Raw genomic sequence first — 23,362 nt, forward strand, 5'->3', positions numbered from 1 at the left:
CCTTGTCTGGAAGAGGTGTTCTTTCTGGAAGTGTCTGCATTTGGAGCAAAGCAGAAAGAGGGGCCGCCAGGAAGTGGGTAGCTGGGCAACCGGTGAGTCGAAGTCTGAGAGGTTCAGGGAGCCACAGGCACTCTGGCTACAGGAGAAGGGCTGAGTTTTACTTTCAGGGGCCCCTGAAGCCCCTGAGCTTCACATGAGTCCTGGATCAGTGACAAAGGCCCAGGGAGCAGGATCCACTCGGTCCTGAGGGAGGCTCTTCAGCGACCAGCCCCCGCTGAAGACTGGAGGACTAATATGAAACAATACTGCATCAGATCCTGCTCTAATTTTAGATTAGATTCCTTATGTTTATACTTAGATGCTTTAATAAAGAATAGTATGTCACATCCCTGAATGAAAAAGTAACTTCTCTTTTTAAAAAATTAATCCGCATCTTGGAAGACTGGCTGCTGGAAACATGGGGTCATAATTCTGGCACTATTAGTCACCTTGTTTAAAAACAAACCTTGATTTCAGGAATTACTAATGAATATTAAATGCACATATCCTTAGCGGTGCTAGTCTCGAGAGCTTAACACAGCAGCAAGTGGCAAGCATCCTGGAGCTCAATGAGAACTGTCTAACACGCCCTTGCCTACTCCCAGCCTCTGCTCTGCCACAAGGCAAGCTTACTGTTCGCAAGGACAATCAGGTCACTGCTGCAGATGGCACAGCCAAAGACCAGTCAACAGGGAGCATTCGCACAGCCAACCACTTTCCAACCTGATGGTTTTCATGATCTATTTCCAAGGTTGACTCAATATGTGTAATTTTTTATTTTTTTACATCACTGTATGTGATCAATGTTGCCAGTTACTGTGTTCAACTTGGAGAATGTCCAATATGACACAAATTAAAGACCAAGGCCCGGGAAATTTTGTTACTTGTGAGTTTATCCTTGGTAAAGAAGTTCAGCCTCTTTGCTCATTCTGCTTATCACCTTGGGGGGCAGGGAGGGGGGTTTCTCAGAGTTTCTGAAAGGCTGTGGCTCTGTTCGGCAGCTCTGTAAGACACCCAGGCTGCCCAGCTAATACCCAGGCCACTAAAGAGCGGGCAACCCTTCTACGGGAAGTCTCAGGGAGCCAGCTGTTGCTTACAGTGGAGCTCCCTCATCTTCTGTCCTTGGGCGGATGGCAGTGTGCACTTAATGACTATGGAGAGATGGGTCCATTAAAGGCAGAGCTGATTCCCACGATCTGGGCACTACCCTGGGAGCCCATCCAAGTGCCTCTGCTGCACAAAGTGAAAACCCATGGGTCCCTCACCACTTGAAGGGGAAGATCTAAAAAATCAGCGTTGGAAGAGGAGATGATATTAAAATACACTGAATGCGAGGTTCCAGCTGAGTGACTTTACATCAGTTTTCACCCCAGGGGTAAATTTTCCATGACTCTGGTTTAGAAAACCAGATGTTACATTTTTTTCTTCTTCTCCAAAGCATTTGGATGCGCATGTGAGAAACACCCAACACATGATCTTAGTGCAGCAGGTTTTCAACTAAATGGAAATCAAGAAATACTATTTGAGTTCATCACAGATACTTTATAGTATTGGTGGCCAATATCTTTTTTTAAACAATAAAACTGGTCCGGCAACAGTGCTGTGCTGTAGGGAAGAGAGACGGATTTGTAAACCCTGGGGCGAGGTTCACTCTACCCTAGGCCACTGCTGTGCGGAGGAGACCCCCATGAAGCCACCATCCCCAAGTCTGTCCAGCAGGCAAAGCCTTCATAAGGACATGGGGGTAAAAAGGAAGGAGAATACATTAAACTCAGTCTTTGGACAGGATAGCCCTGAGATTCACTTCAAAGTGAAAATGACGACGCATTTCAAGGCACTGAAGGATTCATACTGTTGAAGACGGGGAGTCCAATGCCTTCACGCGGGTTTCTCTGGGGAGGTCAGAGGATTGCTGATAGTCACACTCCAGAAGAACTGGGAACGGAGGAAGAAGATGTGACTGAAGTTTATCAGGAACACACAGGGGGTCATTCAACGGTTTAGATATTCTTTCTATTTGTTTTCCTCTCAAACCTTTTTTGTTTTTAAAAATAGTTCTTTTGTAAAGCAGTGTTCAAAATGGGTTGAAAACTGGCACCCTGTTTCTTTTAAACAGCTGGCAATGGGAATTCTGGTGCCCATTATTCATTATTGTTGGTTTTCATTGTGCTGATTTTGGGTGATGAAGCCTCAGCCTCCGCCGCATTGCCCCGTCCTTTTGAAATGTTACACGTGTGAGCAGGGAGGCGCCTTTTCCAGGCCCGTGCACTTCAGGCTTGTGATCAATAAGGTCGGCCAATGCAGGTGCTCAGAACGACTGCCGCCCGGCCCCGAGGTTCTAGAATGTGTTAGCCGCTCTCCTGGACTGTGACTTTCAGGGGGAGATGGAAAATGACCTTTCCTTGACTGGAAGCTACTTTTAAAATCTGAGGGTCTGGACCCAAAGAAGAGGATTGTGAGGTTGGAGTCAAGATGACAGATACGGTGAGAAGGAAGACTAAAGAGAAAGCATTTAAGAGTAGAGAAAAATCTTGTCAGAAGATCCCAGGAAGTTCTAATTTTCATTGGCAGTTAATAAAGTTATTTGAGTAGAAGTGGGTACAAAGGAACACTGCTCTTTTTTAGTTTATTTGTACTTTTTGGCCTGGGATATGGGTTTTAAGTGGACATTGTCTGTACCAGCTTCATTAAAATAAATAACATTTGTTAAAAAAAAAAAACCTGGCAGATTTTAAAGGATTATTTTGCAAAGTAAGCATTTTATTTTCTAAGTCATTGTTGTAAAATTCATCCCATGAGCTAAATTCTCCCCATGGACTCTGGCATTATGACGAACTTCCTAATCACTGTAATTAAAAGTGCCTTTGAAAATGCCTCTTTCTTGAGTCACATTAGTCGGGGAAATGGAAGGGTGGGTGGGGGTGCCTAGAAAACAGCTCTTCAGTGTGACCACTGAGAGCTGCTTGTTCGCCTGGAAGGCATCTCCATTCTTCTCCTGGTAAAAACAAATACGCACTTGACGCAGTAACACACTGGCTCTGAACTGTGAAAACTGTTTGCTATTTAGTAAACTAGCAAATGATGCACATATTTTGTTTTTCATGTACTTTGCAATATAAGTAAAATTAAATCTGTCCTTTTTTTCCCTTTGAATGAGATCTTCCATGAGAAAGTCTTACACTATAGCATATATTTTGGGGACACAGATACTAATAGTTTCCATTTTGGGGGTTTAAGGATTTTTCTTTTTCCCGTTTAAAACACTTTTATACTTTTTAATGTATAGTACTTAAAATTCTTACCCTTCCCAAATATATATATATATATATATATATATATGTTAGAAATCCAGGATATTGTCCTGCCACTCATGAAAAATGCTTGGCACCAAAATAACGGCCAATGTTCAGGGTAATAGAAAATTAGAGCAAAGTCTTTCAGCCTCCGTCTTTGCTCACCAGGAATAAACCATTAAAACACCACACAGAGGAGTCTGCATGGTGACTGTTCACCTGCAGTCCCGTGGAATTTTAACATACTGTCCCCTGTCCAGTGAACCAGAGTAAAAACAGTTGTCTACCATTACTGTTATTTGTTGATTTTTTAATGATAATAGTCTATCCTTATGACATTTCTGCAACCAAATTGGCTTTCCATCTCTGCTTTAGTAGATACAGAGGACAATGATTATCATCTCTACTACTGTCATGTGTTAGGTATCTTAGGCTAGTAGAATCTAGTTTAATTGTTTCAGGTGAAAAGTATTCTTTCAGGTTCCATTTTGAATGTGTCTGGATTAAACAAACAATAAACTAGAGAGAGAGAGAGAGAGAGAGAGAGAAGCAGGTCTTCAGTTGTGAAAATCTTATTTGTATATGGAGAGAAAGCAGTAAGGGGGAAAGGACACATTTCCCCAGGCCTGTGCTCACACATCACCACTTTCTGTCACTTGGATCTGAGGCCAAGTGCTGACACAGCCTCTCCCGCTTGACCCTCTGAGGCTCAGGGCTGAGGGAGGGGCTGCAGCTGTGGCGTCCCTGCAGAGGGAGTGCCCGAATATGCTTGTGGTTGAGCGGCTGCAGCTGCACCCGCCCTCCCAGAGTGACTCCGGCCCAGCCCCTCACCCCAGAGCCAGGGTCCAGGGCTGGGGCCTCAGGCTCTGCCCTATGGAACTCTCGGAGAAGCAACATAGGGTCCAAAAAGACTCAGAAGAGGAAGTCTGGGAGTGAGGAAGCTTTAACAACCGGTGCCTCGCAAGGTCTCAACACTCCAAGCCCACCAAGGCTGCTGTTTCGTATAAAACTGCAAAAAACTTGGATGGTGGCAATAGTATCTTTTGGGTTACTAAGCAAGGTCTCTCTGTTTAATAATTAATAAATGTGGCCGCTAGGAACACTAATAATTACTTAATATTTACACTGAAATCCCACCTCTTTAATTTTTTTAAGTGTCATCAAATATTTTTATATTTCAGGTGGCCCCAAAAAAACCTGAAATGCTTTACACGTTTGGGGATATTTTTTAAAAAGTACTTGTTCCAGCCCTGGCCAGTTCAGCTCAGCGGACAGAGCGTGGGCCTGTGGACTGAAGGGTCCCGGGTCTGATTCCAGTCAAGGGCACGTCTCAATTGCAGGCTTGATCCCCGGCCCTGGTTGGGGCATGTACGGGAGGCAGCCAATCAATGTTCCTCTCTCCCTGTCTCTCCCTATCTCTCCCACTCTCTCTAAAAATCAATGGAAAAAAATATCCTCAGGTGAGGATTAACAACAACAACAACAAAAAAGTACTTGTCCCTTCCTCTTTACCTATTATATTACCAAATTAGTGCCATTTTCAAGTGTCCATTCAGCTGAACATCCACACAGAAGCCCTGGACTTCCTTTTTCCTTCCATGCTGGACATGTGGCACTCAGTATTCGTTCCTTGGAAGAACGGTCAGCTTTTATATGGCCTCAGACCACTCTACAGAATACGCTCTCTTTCGCTGTCTGCGGCACATTCGCTGGCCTTCAGGGGACACAGCTAATCTGTCTTCTGTGGTCCTTATTTATACGTGTAAGCCAAATGAACTAACAGGCTGACATCAGCTTAAAAGCCTTCATGATATGACCTCTAGCAAAATTACAGCAACAGGCAGCCACAGACCGCCAGAGACGTTTGCTGCTCCCCAGAACACCGGCCCATGATGGAAAATGATACAGACACAGATTGGAGTCTTCTCTCTCAGGTGTGGGTAGCACGGGGGCTGGGACTCGGCACCCACCTGCCCGTGGAGCTGCCCTCCATCTGCAGGCTGGAGCCGTGATCCGTGGTCACCGATCTGCACGGGGGAGTGCGGAGAATGCTCCCCCACCGAAGAGCCGCAGCCTGGACCATCGTCATCTCGGTCTGGGCTGGCCCCGTTTGGGTCCCCCTGGACTCCAAGCTCCCCAGGCCTGGGGTAGAGCTCTGGGTGCTCACTCTGAAAACAGCAAGAGAAGAGGTTCACAGCTTTACCCAAATCCTTCTGCTGAGCAGTCTGATTTTTATGGTTGGAGGATAATTACCCATTTTATGGGCTTTATCAACGCTTCACTTCTCAGCCCTTCCCCCTAATATGCTCATGATGGTCTTTTCACTCACTGGTCACGTTCTCTATTTAAATAGCATGCAGTTTAGTAAGTACAGTTTACTAGAAAAGATTAGACATTTTACTATTTATAAACTATAGAGGCCTGGTGCATGAAATTCATGCACTCTGGGGGGGAGTGGGGCGTCCCTTAGCCCAGCCTGCGCCCTCTCACAATCCAGGACCCCTTGGGGGGATGTCTGACTGATGCGGAGTTGGGAGAGGCTCCCACCACTGCTGCTACGCTCGCTAGCCATGAGCCTGGCTTCTGGCTGAGCGGCGCTCCCCCTGTGGGAGTGCACTGACCACCAGGGGGAAGCTCCTGCATTGAGCATCTGCCCCCTGGTGGTCAGTGTGCGTCATAGTGACCAGTTGTTCCACCATTTGGTCAATTTGCCTATTAGCCTTTTATTATATAGGATTATTGCTTACAGTTATGGTTTTAAATTAGAGGGAAAAGTCCAAAGTATTGACGAAACTTTACAACTACTTCTAGGTTTTGCTTAGTGATGGTTTTCTGTCATGGATATTTGGGAGCAGATTGAATTAATTTTTGAAGACTTTCTTCACCCTGAGGAAAGAGGATCACTGTATCTTCCCAATCATAGGATGACTTAAAATTACTTACCCTGCTCACTAGAGTGAAAAGCAGCTGCAAGGTCTTTGGGGACTAAAAGGAAACCAACATGCTCAGTGTCTGAAGCAGCTGACAGAGCGGCTACCAGCCTGCGCTCACAGAGAGCTCACGGCCACTCTGCTTAATCAATACAGAGCCATCTGAAAACAACCGTTCTGGTTCTGTTATGAACCTTGGAATGGAGGCATGTTCCCTTTCTCAGGAGAACACACACAAATTTCAGAGGCAGCAAGGAAGTGACCCACCCGGAGCTTAGAAGAAACCCTTATAAAACTGCACTGGCAGAATGGGCTCTGACATTTAGGAATAAAAATTTAAACGTAGAACTAGGTTTTACAAACTAGCAAGGTAGAGGGAGACAGTCAGGGACGGCAGGGTGATCATTTTAATAAACTTATAAATCAGCAACAAAGGAGATGGCAGCAAAACGCTGTTTCAGAACGGAGTTACTGACCCATATACTCTTGCAACGAGGTCAAAGGACAGACCAGAACCCTCGGGCTGGTACATAACTGGACAACCCATTGCATTTCCATCGCCTGGAGCAGACTTGACAAAACAATCTGAACTAACAGAACATGACTGTGTGCAGCGGGGAGGGGCACAGCAGTGCCTGGGGGTCAAGAACAAAACCGATGCAAATAACAGTGAGCTCCCCGTGCACTCTCCGGATGGAGGTACCTCAGTGAAGTCCTCTCCTTCCTCCTCCATCTGTTTCCCTTGTCGCCAGTGCTTCAGCAGCCACCTGAGTTTGACGTAGAAAAGGAAAATGTTCTGCTTCAAGGACCGGAGCTCCTGCTGCACGAGATTCCTCTCGTCACTCCAGGTCCGCTCTGGGAGGGCGCCCTGCAGAGCCAGGCTGTGCATCTCCAGTTCCTTCCACCTCAGGGCGTAGAGGTGATCCTCCTCCATCTGGAACCGAAGAAAAGGGAGTGTGACAAGCAGTGATCCCCATGTGCCACCCAAACCAAACTAAGAGTCTTTTCAAACTGCCATTCAATCCATACCAATTTGCATATGGTGCCTGAAACAGAAACCAACAGAAGTTTGGTGAACTCCTTGAGACGTTCACTATTTATAAAACATTCCGAATTTTCTGATTTAGAAGAAAGTGCTCTTTCAAGGTAAGGTATTATAATTTCTTGTGGTCAAGTCTCCCCTGGTGTTTTTAGATGCTTCGGGATGCCTTCAAGAAAATTATTTCTTGGATGCATGGCTATAGCTCACTTAAGTGCAGATTCCACCTGCCTCTGAACCTGGGCTTGCACACAAAGGCACACTGCAACTGTGAAGGGGGAATAAGTAGGAATCCGTCCCCTTGAATTCCTGGGCCCTCTGACCCCTCCCAACCCCCAGCCCCTGACAGAGAACAGCAAGCTGAGAAGAGGCCCACAGAGAGCCTGCGAAGGAGTGTTGGAGCCTTCAGACGCTCTTTCCAAACATGAAGTACTCCACTCATGGTGGTGAGCAAACAGGGAAGCATGTCCATAACCTACATCCACTTTCACGCTTAAGATTTCACATTCCTATTACATGTGGGTAAGTCTTAAGGAAATAAAAGTTCTGCTAAAAAGAAATGTTTTCCATCTCTCCATCAAGTTCCTGCTTTTACAGCACAGGTCTTGGCACTCTTCCAAGCAATAAGCAATTATAGTATGTCAATAATGACTAAGCAAAAGGGTATGAATAAAATCTTAATCTTACAGACAAGGGCACAAGAATACCTACAGTCTGCCCTAGCCAGTTTGGCTCAGTGGATAGAGCGTCAGCCTGTGGACTGAAGGGTCTCAGATTCTATTCCGGACAAGGGCACATGCCCGGGTGTGGGCTCGATCCCCAGTGGGGGGCGTGCAGGAGGCAGCTGATCCATGATTCTCTCTCATCATTGATGTTTCTCTCTCTCTCCCCCTCTCCCTTCCTCTCTGAGATGAATAAAGAAATATATATTTTTTCAAAAGGATACCTACAGTAGCTGAAGTGGGGTGAAAAAGGGTTAGGATCATTACCAGCTGTCCTCTCCTAATTTAACACTCCCTCCTGCGCCAAAAACCAAGGCAGTGGGTTTTGTTTTGTTTTCTTAAAGTACTAGGTTAGCATGTGGAAACCATGGGAATATGACTACCACTGCCTGGGCCGATGAATGTGGCTGTGCTGAAGGCCAGTGAAGAGCGGAGGCAGCTCTAGGGAGGTCCCTGGTCTGGGCAATGACTGCATGGCTACTGTCCTAGCACCAGATTTGTTTGCACTTCTAGCGGATTCAATTCAGCAGCTCAGCTGCCCTAAGTCCCACCCTTGTTCTCTCCCCTGTCCGGACACAAGGACGGCACAGAGTGGGTAAGGGGCAGCCTACTGTACTGGAAATCCAGCTGTCAACTTACATTAGGCCATTAACTGCCTCTGGTAGTTGATACGTCCTCAGTTACAAAACGGTTAACAGGAAATGCTGTGCAGAGAGCCTAGCTCTTGGCAGGTACTCACTCCAGAGGCGATGGGGTGTTAGGAAGAGGAGATGCAGCACTGGGGGGTGTTCTCTTAGTCCAGTGGTTCTCAACCTTCTGGTCCTTTAAATACAGTTCCTCATGTTGTGACCCAACCATAAAATTATTTTTGTTGCTACTTCATAACTGTAATGTTGCTACTGTTATGAATCGTAATGTAAATATCTGATATGCAGGATGGTCTTAGGCGACCCCTGTGAAAGGGTCATTCGACCGCCAAAGGGGTCGCGACCCACAGGTTGAGAACCGCTGTCTTAGTCTCTCCTGGAAATGCCCCTTCCTGGCTCGCTCTGACCTCTCCTCCCCTGCCCTGCAGCCTCCGCTGTTCCAGACTCCACGCATTTCCCCAGGCGGAGAGTGGCTGCTCTGCCCTGGGGTGTGTTAGGGGACCCCTTCCTTTCCCTTCCCTTCCCCTCAGAACAAGCCTGGATGACACCACACCACCTGGGGCCAAGGTCTGGTAGCCTCTTCCACACACTCCTTCACCCCGAATACAAGTACTAGAAGCACCTGGGACCCTGCCACTTGGCTAGCAGCATCTCCAGGAATAAACTCATTTTCAAACAGGATTTTTGGTGGAATGCAAAAAAAAAAAAAAAAAAAAGGTTAATTACATAGGAATTTACCTTTGGGTAATATGAAACTATTTTCCTTTTGTAATAATATGTGACACTGGACCTATCAGTTAAACGTTTAAAAGGGCTGTGCGTCTGCTGCTGGAGGTTGGCAGAGCACTTAGATCTCAGCACTCAGCTTTGCTCTCCCCAAGCCGAGAGGTGCAGAGGCGCTCCCTTAATCAGGTTTGATCGACTTAGATGAGCAGGACCATGAACAACGTGGGGGCCCATGAGTTAAATTCTTGGATACCTTAGACATGCATTTTACAATATCGCGGTGCCCTGGTCAAGACCAACTGTTTTTTGTTTTGTTTTTTAAGTACAAGTATCTTTCCCAATAAAAAATAAAATATAAGTATATTTTGAGAATACAAGGGGGGAAAAGCAGCAAAGGCGATTCTGAGCCCGCATATCTGTTTACAGATTTGAGGTGGCAGCAGGGACTGGGCAGTCCTCAGGGCGGCCCCAGCAAGGAGTGCCTGTGTCTGAGAATCCTTCCTACTGGGCGCCCTGGGAGAGGATCTAATGGATAAAAGATAATTAGCCAGTAACAATTTATTCTAAAATAGCTAGAAGAGCTAATGAAGCCACAGCTCAATTAATGAACGTTTTCTGGACAACGATTTAGGGTGAGTTGTCCTTTCATCTGCAGCCTCCTGGGAATGCCCCTTCCTGGTTCACCCTCTGACCTCTCCTCCACTGCCTGGCTTCCAGGCCTCCAGGCCTCCAGGCCTCCACTGTCCCACCTTCCCACATTTCCTGAGGCACGGAGGCTCCTCTGCCCTGGGGTGTTGGGGGACACCTCACCAAAGTTGTTGGACACACATTCATGTCCAGTTGCATTAGGGCCCTTATTTTACTTTACTTTGCTAGTTCTGGGTGCAGGGAAATTTAGATTAGATATTAAGAACTCCCTGAGACGACACTGTAAATATTGAAAAGCATATTTTAGAACAGAAAGGAAGACAGTTATCTTTATGAGTGTCTGAGCAGGGTGCGGGACTGGATGACCTTTCCATACGACCTCCAGCCCATGAGGTCAGACAACGTTCTTTTAAAACATACCTTGTCACCCTAACTGGTTTGGCTCAGTGGATAGAGCATCGGCCTGTGGACTGAAGGGTCCCAGGTTCAATTCTGGTCAAGGGCATGTACCTTGGTTGCAGGCACATCCCCAGTGGGGAGTGTGCAGGAGGCAGCTGATCAATGTCTCTCTCTCACTGATGTTTCTAGCTCTCTATCCCTCTCCCTTCTTCTCTGTAAAAAATCAATAAAAATATATTTTAAAAAAAACGTATCTTGTCATCTCTCTGGAGGGGCTCTGTGGTCTGAGACATGGTTGTGCTGAAATCCACGTGACATATTTACCTTCTGGATCTTGTGTATAAATTTCTTTGTCTCCTCTTGATGCAGCCGGGTTGCCTGTGCAAGCTGACCCTGTAGCTCCTCTGTTCAGGTAAAAGGGGAGGGGGGAATCCTGGGCTGATCAGTGGGATAAAGGAAGGGGTTTAGTGGGCGGGAGAACTCTGCCTGGCGTGAAGACGCAGGACAGACCAGGGACATGCATGGAGCAACGCAGCATGTGCGCTGCAGCAGTGGAGTGACTTGGCGGCAAGTTCCCCGGGGTTCTGCCCTGGGCACTTATGTTATCTGGGGAGGACAACTCCACCTGCCCTGCACCTCTCACCTAGGAGACCAGGTGAGTCAGTAAGTGGCGCCTATCTCCTGAACTTCGAACACCACAGTAACCACAACCCAGACTGAGCAGGGAGCCTGGTTACACCAGAGGTATCTCTGCTACCACAGCAGCTTCTAGAAAGTTTTATGAAATGCTGGGGGCGATCAGAGCTGGCGATTGTGGCAGTTAAGCATGACCCCTCACGCACAGTCGGCCTCTCAGATTCACTGCCCAAGTTCAGACATGTCTAAGTTGCATAATTAATTTGTTTGCCTGCTTGTTTATCAGAGTCTGTCCTGCCTTCCTTTTCTCCCAGCAGTCCTGTCCTGGATGCTCACAGTTTTTGGGGTGGGCCTCCTCCAGTTAACAGACACATGGTTTCCGGTCTCTCCACTGCACACAGTCTGTGCCTAAGGGGAATTGCACAAAAATCTGCTTGTTACATTTTGAGTTAAAAATAGTTAAAGGAATCTCTTAAAACTCTTTTTATTGGTAAAGTCTATCTTTCATGCCTTTTATGTCCAAACGGCAAGGATAGAGGAGTCACTCTCCACTCCCTACTACTTTTGAAACGTGTTTTTTAGAGATGGAAACACTGTCATATTAAAAATCTTAGGCATCATTAAAATGGGAACATGAGATTTACCCACTGGTTTATGCTGAGGACAGATGATTTATCAAGCTAGGAATGAGAGTGGATTGTTATAATAAAAACCAGGATCATTTCACTAGTTCATTCTGATTACCTTTAACTAGTCTGTTATTTTTCATTTGCTCTTCCTAATCTGATGTTACCTGAGTTGTCGTGATTGAAAACCACACCCCTCAAAACAGGAGATACAGAAAATAAAAGGGTAGATCACTTCCCTTAGCATATGGGAAGACCAAGAGAGAGTTTACAGAAAGGATTTAGACCAGCGGTTCTCAACCTGTGGGTCGTGACCCCTTTGGGGGTCGAACGACCCCTTCACAGGGGTCGCCTAAGACCATCGGAAAACACATATATAATTACATATTGTTTTTGTGATTAATCACTATGCTTTAATTATGTTCAATTTGTAACAATGAAAATACATCCCGCATATCAGATATTTACATTACGATTCATAACAGTAGCAAAATTACAGTTATAAAGTAGCAATGAAAATAATTTTATGGTTGGCGGTCACCACAACATGAGGAACTGTATTAAACGGTCACGGCATTAGGAAGGTTGAGAACCACTGATTTAGACAGAGAAAATCAGACACATTGGGGAGTCATCAACTTTGGGATAACATTTTTGAAAGACGTAAGCTCATCCTACTTTCAAGAACTCCTGAGAACATTAATGCTTCTTTGATTTATTAGTTATTAAAGATTATTAGTGTAGTCTTTTATATTTGCTAGGCAAGGTTTCGGGTTCTCTTTGAAGAGAGGCATTTCTCTACACATTGAATTTGCTCCAATGGCTAACTTCTCATTTCTATCGTACTGTTTTTTAATGTGTGGAGTCCTTTACGATAATGAGTCTTTTCTTTTTTCCTGTTTGCTTATTTTTCGTAGTTTTAAACACATTAATTTTATAGTTTCTTTCTGATAATTCTAGAGTCTGAAGGTCTTAGCGCTGGATCCTGCCGTTGGACATTGGCTGACTCCTGCGCCAGGTGCGCGCTTTTGGCTTGGGTGTTTGCAATTTTGCATTGTGAGGTCATCTTCAATGGGGAGTTAGCTATGATCTCATATGTGACATGGGCCGACAATGTGCCTCCAGAGGGGCTTCGTGTTTGCAAAAGCCAGCAACAGAACATAACCCTCCTTTTCCTTAAGGATTCCTGGACCTCCAGGCGACATCAGTTCCAAGCCTGGTCCTGGCGAGGCTGGCTGCCCCTTACAGTTACAGGGGGAGGGGGACTCCACGCGGGTGGACAAGAGCCCTGTTGCCTTCCTCTCCCATAGGCAGATGTTTCTTCAGATTTGGGCTTTCACGACGTGCAGCCCTTTGAGGGTCCTCGTTAATTTCTTTCTCTGCCTGTGTTGGGCCCAAGGCCCTGTCTACTGTCCTCTTGGAGCTATTAAAAGCCAAGGCTCTGGGTGTGAATTCTGGCAACTTTCCACCCACTTCACCCAAAGGCCACTGACACTGCTCTGGTTTTCAATTCTGAAATCAATTCCAACACCTGGAGTTTTTTTTAACTTTCTTAGGAATTCAGCTATATATTTTAAAGGACAATTTATATTGTATGCAGCGTTTTCTTCAACAAATCTTTATTAAGCACCTATCGTACTAGACACTCTACTAGGGGTATAGCAGGAAGTAAAGCTGCCCCAGATCCCTGCCCTCCTGGGGCTTCCCATCTGGCTCTTTAGGTGTTTTGCCCAGTTGGGTTCTCAGGTTACCCCCGCTGCTCCTTGACATATTACTCTGTACATTTAAACTGTAAAAATCCTCCATGCTCTAACACAGTCGGTATTAGCCCAAAACTCCATATTAGATGTTAAAATGGGCACCCTAATTAAACTTATCTTTTAAGAAAAAAAATATATATTAATTTAGTTTCTATTTATTACACTAAACTATTTGGTTCAGCTTCATCTTAATAAATAATTATATAAACCATTTTCAGTTTAAACAAACACGAGTCTCATACTCCAGGCATATTGTTCGACGAACGGTCCCTCTGTCTGCACACCCCTTTGGAGGCCTGTTCCTCGGGGACATCTACATCTATGGGGTTTACCTACAGCGGCTCCCTTGGTGTCTGTGGAGACTGGTCAACAGAAACCTTTAGATCATCTATTAGAAGTTTTACTTTCCTGCATTGTTCATTTTTGCTGACGGAATACTAAAACTACAATAGCTAAGTCTCCTAGTCGGGATGCCGTCACCCCAGTGTTACAAAAACAAAATGCAAACAGGCTCTGGCAAAGTATTTGTCCAGAACTAGCCTACGCAACACAACCACGCACAGCCACAGACCTCGGAGGAAAGTTTTCACGTAACACACAGATTTCCTCCAGAAAATAAATACTTCCCTTCATGAGCAGACTCCCAAAGCTTTGATTCTAAAACCATCCTTTGCCCACTTACCTAAGATTGTGATTACACATCAAATAAATTCACCTTGACATCCCTGTGAAGGCATTTTATGTAAACAAATAGCACCCCTACTTCGTTCTGAGGCTGTGGAGGCGTGTTCATCTCCACATCACAACCACCTTCCCTGTTCACGTTCTGAAACCCTGGCCAGGATTTTCCCTAACGGCTGGGCCCCACACCCATGTACACAGCCGATTTCCTGGACATCTTCAAAGGGGCTTGTAAATTACTTCCCACACCTAAGGAGATAACTGCGCTACCTCATTCTACCAAAAAAAAAAAAAAAAGGAATGCTTTCCATGAGAGCATCAACAATGCTATCACCTAACAACGCTACTGTAACTAGAACTCTGTTCCACCTCTCTCACCGTGACTTCATATTCTGGTGAGTTCCATTTTGTTTTGGCCAGTTTTGTTACTGCTTCTTCCCAAAGCAGTATATGAGGTCAACAAGTGTGTACACATGCTTGGCATAAAACCAGCACACATCATTTTATCCTGCCTGGTAGGACACAGCTGAGGCATAAGTGATCACAAATGCTCCGTGCGCTTCGCTGATTAAAGGATAAAGGGGGAGCTGGGGAAAGAGAGCCCTTTGAGATTTCTGAAACCCAATCCTCTGGGCACAGGCTTGGTTTCATTTATATCTGAAATCTGACCAGTGCCCGTGCTTGGCTACTCCTCATTGAGAACTATTTTTAAGGTACCCTGCACATTCCAAACCACATATTCTATACATTGCTCTCTCTTAACAAATGGAAATCTCTCACGGGGGGCAAAGTCAGGGAAGAACCTGGTGCCTGGTGTGAGAATCTTGCTACTATTTACTGAGACGAACAGGCAACAGGAACACTGTTCATTTGAAATCCTTTTTTTTTTTTTTAACCAGTTAATTTTGTGTGTGGTTGAATTAATGGGTCAGTGGGTGCTAACAGATTCTGAGTTCAGCTTTCTCTGCCCATGGTTGTTTTCAGAGGGCAGGGCATGGATATGCCATTCCCTTCCTGGACTTGTTATGTGTGCCATCTGAGCAGGAGGCTTTCTTCACAGATTTGTTATCTGCTAAAATGCTGCAGTGTAAGAACGTAGGTTTTTACTTTTCTCCTGTTGTTGTTATTGCTGCTACTGGTACTGCTGGTACAATTAGTACAAGTAATAATTTAACCTGCCCAAAACATGTGAATCTTCCAAAGTACGAACTTACCTTTTCCCCCTTTCCCTAAGTAGGAAAATCTATAAGGTGGAAATCATGGGAGGTGTTTCACAAATGGAACTTGAGAAATTGATCCTTTTTTAAAACTTCAGTTGAAAGTCAGAAAGGTGTTTCTTCTGTTAAACCACTGATACTAGGCGTCCTCTAAGGCCCCATCCCTTCCCCAAGGCACACAGGCGAAGGACTGGAAGAAGTTCAGATGTGGTAGCAGATGGCTTATGCAGATAATCAGTGGTAATTTCAAGGGTGATGTAAGAGGGAATAAACTTCTGCGGGTGCACGCAGCCTTAGTCTTGGTCTCATTCTAGAGGAAAGCCTCGTGTTTGCCTTTCGCCCAGTTCCTGGGGTGTCTTCAACGGGAGTAGTCAGTCAGCTGCCCTGCTGGGGGATTGTGTACCCTTTCCATCATGGCCTCAGAGGAAAGCCATTGTAAGCAATGAGTTCCAGATGTTTTCATTAAAAGGCTTGTAGGAGCTCTTTCTAGAACTGTCTGCTGTGCCATTTTAACCCAATGTAATATTCAAAGACCAAGCTAAGCTGTCTGTCAGGGTGGCATCACCCGAGGGACAGAGCATCCCAGACCCAGACTCCATAAGGGTGGACATTCGGCTCCTCAAAATAAAAGGAAAAACTATGGAGCCACCAAGCTGGTCCTAAAATATGTGTTATCTTTAAAAGATATTTTAAAATATGATATGCTTGCATGCATAATTGGCTTTTCTCTTCTGTGCAAAATGTCTTAGTGAATAAAAATGTCCCAACAAAGGATGTTCAACTTTGGTTCATACCATTTTCCCTTCTAGGCATGCTCCTGAGACACTGCCTTTCACTATGAGTTTTCTTCTTTTTTTATGTTCTCATTAAAATATATAAAATTAAAGAAAAACAGGCAGATGTTTAAAAAGAAGAAACATACCTTGGCCACATCACTGGCCATGCAGTTAATCACCTCAGTGATACGTGTTTAGAAACTCCCCCAGGAAATGGAGCTCTTGTTGGCGTGTCCGGGCCCCGGGAGCAAGGGGAGGTCAGGGCTGCCAGTCCCTGCGGTCCTGGGCAGCAGGGGGACAGGACTGACCAGGCCTGAGCAGACTGTTTTAGACCCAGTCCTACCTCTGTCCCCCTGGAGAGCTGAATGGCCGGATGCTCCACTCGGGCCTCGTTTTTCTCATTCTCATCATGAGGGAGTCAGACATTCCCTTCTGAGCCACATTGTTCGGCTACCCGGACCTGCCATATGGCACCAACTAACGCGGCTAGTCTCCCTCTTCTGGAGTTTGCCTTCCTAGAACGTTCAGTTTTATCCAGTAAAGTATTTCTCTTTCTCTAAGACCGTTGCCGGTTTCTGAAGCTATGCAGTGCGTGTATGTATGTGGCAAGCGACAGGAAGACGTATCAGAGGCCTAGCACCATCGCACACTTGATCAGAGCTTAACTGAACAGGGCTGTGTGACAGGCCTTGACTGATGGTGCCTTTGGGAGGGGAGCTGCATTTCTCCTCAAATAGTGTATCATGTCCGGCCAGAGCTGTGCTTCTGCACAGGACCCAGGAGCAGCCAGTAACAAGTGACAAAGGGCTACAGTGGGCAGAGAAAATTGGTCCCATGACCAGGGCAGCTGTGACACCCCTTCCCGCCTATAGTCTTCGATGGCGGGACATAATCCCTCTCCTTATTATTAATCACTAGAGGCCCGGTGCACAAAAATTTATGCACTCGGGGGGGGGGGGGGGGTCCCTCAGCCTGGCCTGTGCCCTCTCGCAGTCTGGGACCCCTCGGGAGATAACGACCTGCTGGCTTAGGCCTGCTCCCGGGTGGCAGAGGGCAGGCCCAATCCCTAGGTGCAGCCCCTGGTCGGGCTCAGAGCAGGGCTGATTGGGGAGTTGGGGCGCTGCCCCCTATCATGCACAGAGCAGGGTGGATCAGGAGGTTGCGATGCCACCCTCAGTCACGCTCAGGGTAGGGCTGATTGGGAGGTTGGGGCACCGCCCCCTGTCACACTCAAGGCAGGGTCGATGGGGAGGTTGTGGCGCCACCCCCTGTCACGCACAGAGCAGGGCCGATCAGGGGGTTGAGGAGCTCCCCCCTGTCACTCACAGAGTAGGGCCGATGGGGAGGTTATGGCTCTACCCCATCACACACAGAGCAGGGCCCGTGGGGTGGGGGTTGGGGAGCCGCCTTCTATCACCCACAGAGCAGGGCGGATAGGGAGGTTGTGGCCCCGCCCCCTGTCACACACAGAGCCGCAGGGTGATCAGGGGGTTTGGGCGCTGCCCCCTGTCACACTGATCCCGGTGCCAGGAGGCCTCTCGGCTCCGCTGATCCCGGTGCTGGGAGGCATATTACCCTTTTACTATATAGGATAGAGGCCTGGTACATGGGTTGGGGCCGGCTGGTTTGCCCTGAAGGGTGTCCTGGATCAGGGTGGGGGTCCCCATTGGGGTGTCTGGCCAGCATGGGTGAGGGGATGATGGCTGTTTTCAGCTGGTCACACACCCTTCAGGGTGGGGGTCCCCACTGGGGTGCCTGGCCAGTTTGGGTGAGGGGCTGAGGGCTGTTTTCAGGCTGGGGGTGACTGAAGCTCCCAACCGCTCCTTTTTTTCTTTTTTTTTTTTATTCTGGGCCAGCTTTAGCTTGGAGGCTTGGCTCCAGCTCTTAGGCCTCCGCTGCTGAAAGCAGGTTTCAAACAATGTTGCGATCCTGCTGGCTGAAGCCCGATGGACTAAAGCAGGTTTCTGGGGTTTTGTTTAGCTTCTATATTTGTAACATAGTTGCTTAGAGTTGCAGCTCAGAGGCCGGCAGCGGCAGGCGGGGAACGTTGGAGTCCTCCGTCACTGAAGCAAGCAAGCCTCATGTTCGCTTTAAGCCGCCTGGCTGCCGGCGGCCATCTTGGCTGGCAGTTAATTTGCATATCTCCCTGATTAGTCAATGGGAAGGGTAGCGGTCGTATGCCAATTACCATGTTTCTCTTTTATTAGATAGGATACTTGATGCTTAGATGGCATTTAGCACCTTTTAGTGTACTTGTTCAGGTAATAGCTCATTGGCTCTGAGAATCATCCACATATAACCACATGAAGCAGGCAGGGCCATTTTACAGATGAGAAAACAGAGGCTGACACTCGCCTGAGAAACAGGGCTAGTAATGGACACAGAGCGGCCAGGACCCAGAGCCCGATGCCCATGCCAGGGTTGACTCCAGCACAGCATGGCGGCCCTGCTAGACATCACTGTACTCAGTTGAACTGAGAGCTGGGACACGTGTCTTCCTGAGCTTTCCGCCTTGGAGGTGGATCATTCAATTCATTTGAAATGTATAGAATTGTGAGTCTGCTAGTGTCCAAGCAACCAGTATTCCAGATGAAGACCCTGCCTGGGGCCCGGGTGGATCAAAGGGTTTTTATTGTGAAAGTTCCATAGAGTCACAAGACACACTAATCTCTAAATCCGTATTTGGGGGGAAACCTACATATGTAGTGTCCTGTTTTACTTTTGGTATAAAACCTAGGAACAGCTGACCTGCAAATTTGGAATGAGAACACACTAAAGTTGATCTGCTGTAATACATGTCCAATTCCATGTCCAGAGCCCGTGCTCAGAAAACATCTTTAAAAATCACAAATGCTTATTCTGGGCACCGTGAGCTCCAGACTGGGAGGACCGGCGCTGCTGCTCTGGAACGGCACGCAGCAACCCCACACGGCACGCGGGGCTTCCGCCGGTCGTCCGGGAGCTGGTGCTGCCGTGTGCTTGGCCACTGGCATGCAGAATTCTCCTGGCCACGCCTCTGTGTGGCCCACAGCTACTTCTCTCCGGGGCACGGACTTGGATGCCACCTTTGGGGGAGCCTGGCCTCTGCCAAAGTAATGTAAGGTGGTGGGCTACAAAGGCTGTTTCAAAAACTGTTTTTGTTTTACTTAAGCTTTTTGGGGAAGGTTTTCATGTTACTGTGTGCCCTGTCCACGAGGGCAGAAATGTGACATACTCTCTCACAGGCTGGAGATATCTGAACTCACGTCTGGGTGGGCCAGCTGCCCCACCCGCCTACCTCTAACAGTGGGACTCACAGCCTAACCAAGGCATTAGCTGCAAGCTGAGCGAAAGGCCGAGCGCTCCACCCCGAATGCTCTTCATTTCTTAGTCAAATGCCTGACCTTCTTGTGGAGGGAGCTTCTGTTTGCTTCCAGGTGAGGCTCCCTCCCACCTGCCCACCACTACTCTGCCCTTTGGGAGCCACTAAGAAGCCTCAGAGCTGAGGGGTAACACCCCCACTGGGAATAATAAACTAAGATTCTTTATCCAGATATTTTCTAATGTGTACTATGTTGCTCTAACCCTGCAATACCCTGCCTTGACCAGCAGTAGCAGAGTCAGGGACTCACTCCTCAGCGACACCTGTCTTTTGGTGCTGGGTGGAATTACTTGCACGGAGGAGCTTTTGCTGACAGGACCACTGACAACTGTTTCATAGAATGGAGTATCTGTGGTGGCTCAGGACTTTGTTGACAAGGCGTTACTGTGGCAACAACAGAGCATGCTGAAGAGTCCAGGTCAGGAGTGCACTCCTTGAATCTGCTGCTGGCCAGAGCGCTGTCACCAGAAACTACGGGACGTGTGAGACACACGGGAGGGGTTTTCTCCAGACTAGCAAAAACAGTGCTTGGTGTTATCCCAGTTTTCTTTCCCGTTTGACAAGAAGCCAGGTAATGCTCACAAATCAGTCCCCTATGTCTTGCTACATTTCCAGGCACCCCCGGGCCCTGGAGACACAGGTGTACGGGTGGGACCATGCCTGCCTGACAGGGGGTGCTGGCAGTTCCCTGCATTCAGCCTGTGTAGACCCTCCAGTTCCAGCTGCATGCAGTGGGTCGGCTTCTAGTGAAGTCCTCCTGATTCCATCTTCTCCTACTGTGTTCACTAAGGGCCTTGGACTCACAGGAAATGTCAGACAGCCAACCACACAGCAAAGGAAGGGTGGGAGGGCAGGGGAGAGGGTCGGCCGGTGGGACCAGCCAGCTTGCTGACCTCTAGATTGAAACAGCTCTGGCCTCCCGGCCTGCAGCTCCGGGCATCCCCGTCGGCTCGGCGGTGCAGCTCCCGCGTGGCTCGGAGGTGCGAGTGCTCCCGCTCGTCCCCTCGCTCCTGACCCAGCTGCCACTCCATCTGATCTCTCAGTTTGGACTGTTAGGTGCATGGAGGGATTTGGTTGTTGTTGTTTTTTAAATTTTAAATAAAAAACAAAGGACAAGAGGGTGAGGGTGGGGTAGGGAAGGGAGATAAAGAAAACAGAAATGGGTAAGGCAGACGACTGAGAACACTACCAGACGAAGAAAAGCATGGACAGAAAAACCAACTTAAACACAGTGGCGTAAGAGAGTGAAGAGAACAGAACCAAAATGAGGATGAGCAAAACGATGGGCTGAAAGATCTGGAAAGCAAAGAGAGAGGGGGGAAGAATGCAAAACACTGGTTATGAGGCGCATGCAATGGGGATGCATGAATCACAGACGCAACCGCAAGCACGCTACCCATGAAGGATACGGAAGCAAGGCTCCTCCTTCCGCGCTGTGGTCGAGCAGTCAAAGCCATAATCCAGGGTGGCAGCTGGGCCATGCACCCCAGGGCGACGCATAGGAAAGCAGTCCTGGGACGGCTACTCCACTCGGCCCTCACCCTCGGCTCAGGGAGGGCAGCGGGAGCAAGCCAGCAGCGAGACTTTCCATCGCAACCATCCTTCTCTCAGAGCTGCGCTCCTCTCCCCACTCTGGCTCATCTTCCAGTGGGAGTGGGTGGGCCTGGGTGCCTAGGGCCTTCCAGAACTGTCCCCTTTGGCAATGAAACTTGCTCCTGAGCGAGTTTGCTACTTATCCTGACTGTGAAATGAGTTTGCACTTTGTCTTAAACTCCTCTTAGCTTCTTCATCAGGATAGCTGGTCGTTTGAGACACCAAAAATAGAGAAAGACTGCTTCGATCCCTATCGCTTCCATTGGGATTAGCCTGGTGTCATGAGGGAGGACCTCTAAGCCAAGAGCAACGGCGCAGTTAAAAATAAGAGAGGAAAAGGGAAAAAGAAACAAGGAAATAAAAGAGAACGGAAACAAAAAGAAATCCAACCAATAGAAAGGATTTGGTTGACACTTGAGGCTTTAGTACAATGCAGGCTTGAAATCATAACCAAGCAGCCGTGAGCAGAATGAGTTCAAGTGCAGCAAGGCCAGCAAGGAGGAGGAAGAGCAAAACCGAGCAGGGAGGCAGAGCCAGGAGCCCCCTTACCTGCAAGTCTGGGACCAGCTCCTTCCCCAGGTTCCCGATGGGGGAGTCCCGGGACACGGAGGTCACGGTGGAGAGGAAGCTGGAGGACTCTGTGAGGTGGGGCAAGGGGGACAGGCCTTCCAGGCGCTCCCTCACACCATCCCCGAGCCGGTTCACCTGCTCCAGGAAGGTCTGGAGCTCCTTCCGGAAAGTCTTCATCCTGGCATTGATGGTCCCCAGCAGCTGGGGCCCCTTCCCATCCCCCTCCCCCTGAACACCAGGCCCTGGCGAGGCCACGTCGTCCACAAAGCCATTGGTGTCCGTGATGAGGCTCTCCATGGTCCGTTCCAGCCGCTCAGCCTCATGCTTTATGCTCACCAAGCACTCGGAGTCCTCCCTGGCCCTCAGGACCTCTGCCGGACACAGCTCGCTGGCCTCCGACGGCTTTCCGCTGCTGAAGCCGGACGTCTTCTCCAACACCTCTTCCGAGTCACTCTCCCCGCCAATGGGGCCCTCCCGCCTGGGCTGGGGCAGGCGGCCTTCCTCCCCATCGCTCTCCTTCTTGCCTGTGTCGCTGTCGGCGTCGCTGTCCCGGGGGCTCGGGGCACGCAGGCCCAGGTGGGCGGCCAGGTCGTAGCGCTGGACGTTGGACAGCAGCACCCGGTTCTCATACTGCAGCTTCAGGACCTTCCCACTCAGCTCGCTGATCTGCAGCTGAGCGGACTTCAGCTCCTCCTGCAGGGGACCCCCGCCATTCATGCCCTTGCCTCCGCCATCCGCCAGCCACCCGGGCTCCGGGCGCGGTTCAAACTTGAACTTGCTCAGCTCATGTGTTAGCTGCCGGTTGTGGTCTTCGATCTCAGATATGGACCTTCGAAGCAGCTCCGCTTCCTCCTCCACAAACTGCAGGTGTCGGCGGAGCTCCGTGGAGGACTCCAGGGAGTCGCCGAAGGGTGAGGTAGGAATGCTCGGGAGGTGGTCCCGGCCGGGACCCTCTCGCTCATACTGGCCTCGCATGTCCTCCATCTCCGCTTTGAGGCCTCGGTTCTCCACTTCCAGCTCCACGATCTTCCTGCCCAAGATGTTGGCTTCTTCCTCTACCAACTTCAGCCGCAGCTTCAGCTCCGCCTCCCTGGTGCTGGGTGGCCCACCGGCTTCCCCGGTGGGCAGGGGGCTGTCCACGTCCCCATACAGGGCCTTGTACTTCTGGAGCTCCTGCTCCAGCTCGTCCTTCTCCTTGCCCAGCTTGGCCATCTTTTTGCGCATCAGGGAGCCTTCCTCTTTGGCAAACTGAAGCTGGCATTTCAAATCGGCACTGTCATCCTGCCAGGAAAGAACAGCCCGAGAGAAGGGTTATTTGACAATACCAAATGTTCGTGTTTTTGATGATTTCCCTCGCACCTCGCCCCCAACACACACAAAAAAACAAAACACCGATCTTTTTGTCAGTGCGTCAGGTTACAGGAGAAGGGGCCAAAACAAAGCCAAGGGGAGCTGGGGCCTTCACAACGTCTGCTGCTTTGTCACAGACACAAAAGAAACCAAACAATTAGTTTGGAAAACACGTGCACATGAAAACCATCATACAGGTGATGCGTGAGGAGAAAATGAAATGAAACTCAACACCTGCCAGTGATGCAGTGATCCTGCGTTACCTTGTGGTCCAACCTGACTCATCACTGGCATCAGTGGGAGAGAGAACCCCCCGCCAAGTCTGGGGCAGGCACACAGGCTTCCGTAG

General features: G+C 48.4%; 1 protein-coding gene across 5 annotated transcripts in view; it reads right to left on the reverse strand.

The window, feature by feature from the left end:
• MTCL1 (microtubule crosslinking factor 1) overlaps window positions 1–23,362 on the reverse strand; it is a 118,697-nt gene that overhangs the window by 30,675 nt on the left and 64,660 nt on the right. For all 5 annotated transcript variants that reach the window (XM_036322199.1, XM_036322202.1, XM_036322198.1 and 2 more), the window contains 4 exons: window positions 21,643–22,944; window positions 20,394–20,549; window positions 6,966–7,196; window positions 5,303–5,500 (listed from right to left, as the gene is read on the reverse strand). In XM_036322199.1, coding sequence (XP_036178092.1) covers window positions 5,303–5,500; window positions 6,966–7,196; window positions 20,394–20,549; window positions 21,643–22,944 — 1,887 coding nt within the window. The remainder of the gene's footprint in view (window positions 1–5,302; window positions 5,501–6,965; window positions 7,197–20,393; window positions 20,550–21,642; window positions 22,945–23,362) is intronic.

Source organism: Myotis myotis, unplaced genomic scaffold (assembly GCF_014108235.1).
Source record: "Myotis myotis isolate mMyoMyo1 unplaced genomic scaffold, mMyoMyo1.p scaffold_m19_p_9, whole genome shotgun sequence".
NCBI classification, from domain to species: domain Eukaryota; kingdom Metazoa; phylum Chordata; class Mammalia; order Chiroptera; family Vespertilionidae; genus Myotis; species Myotis myotis.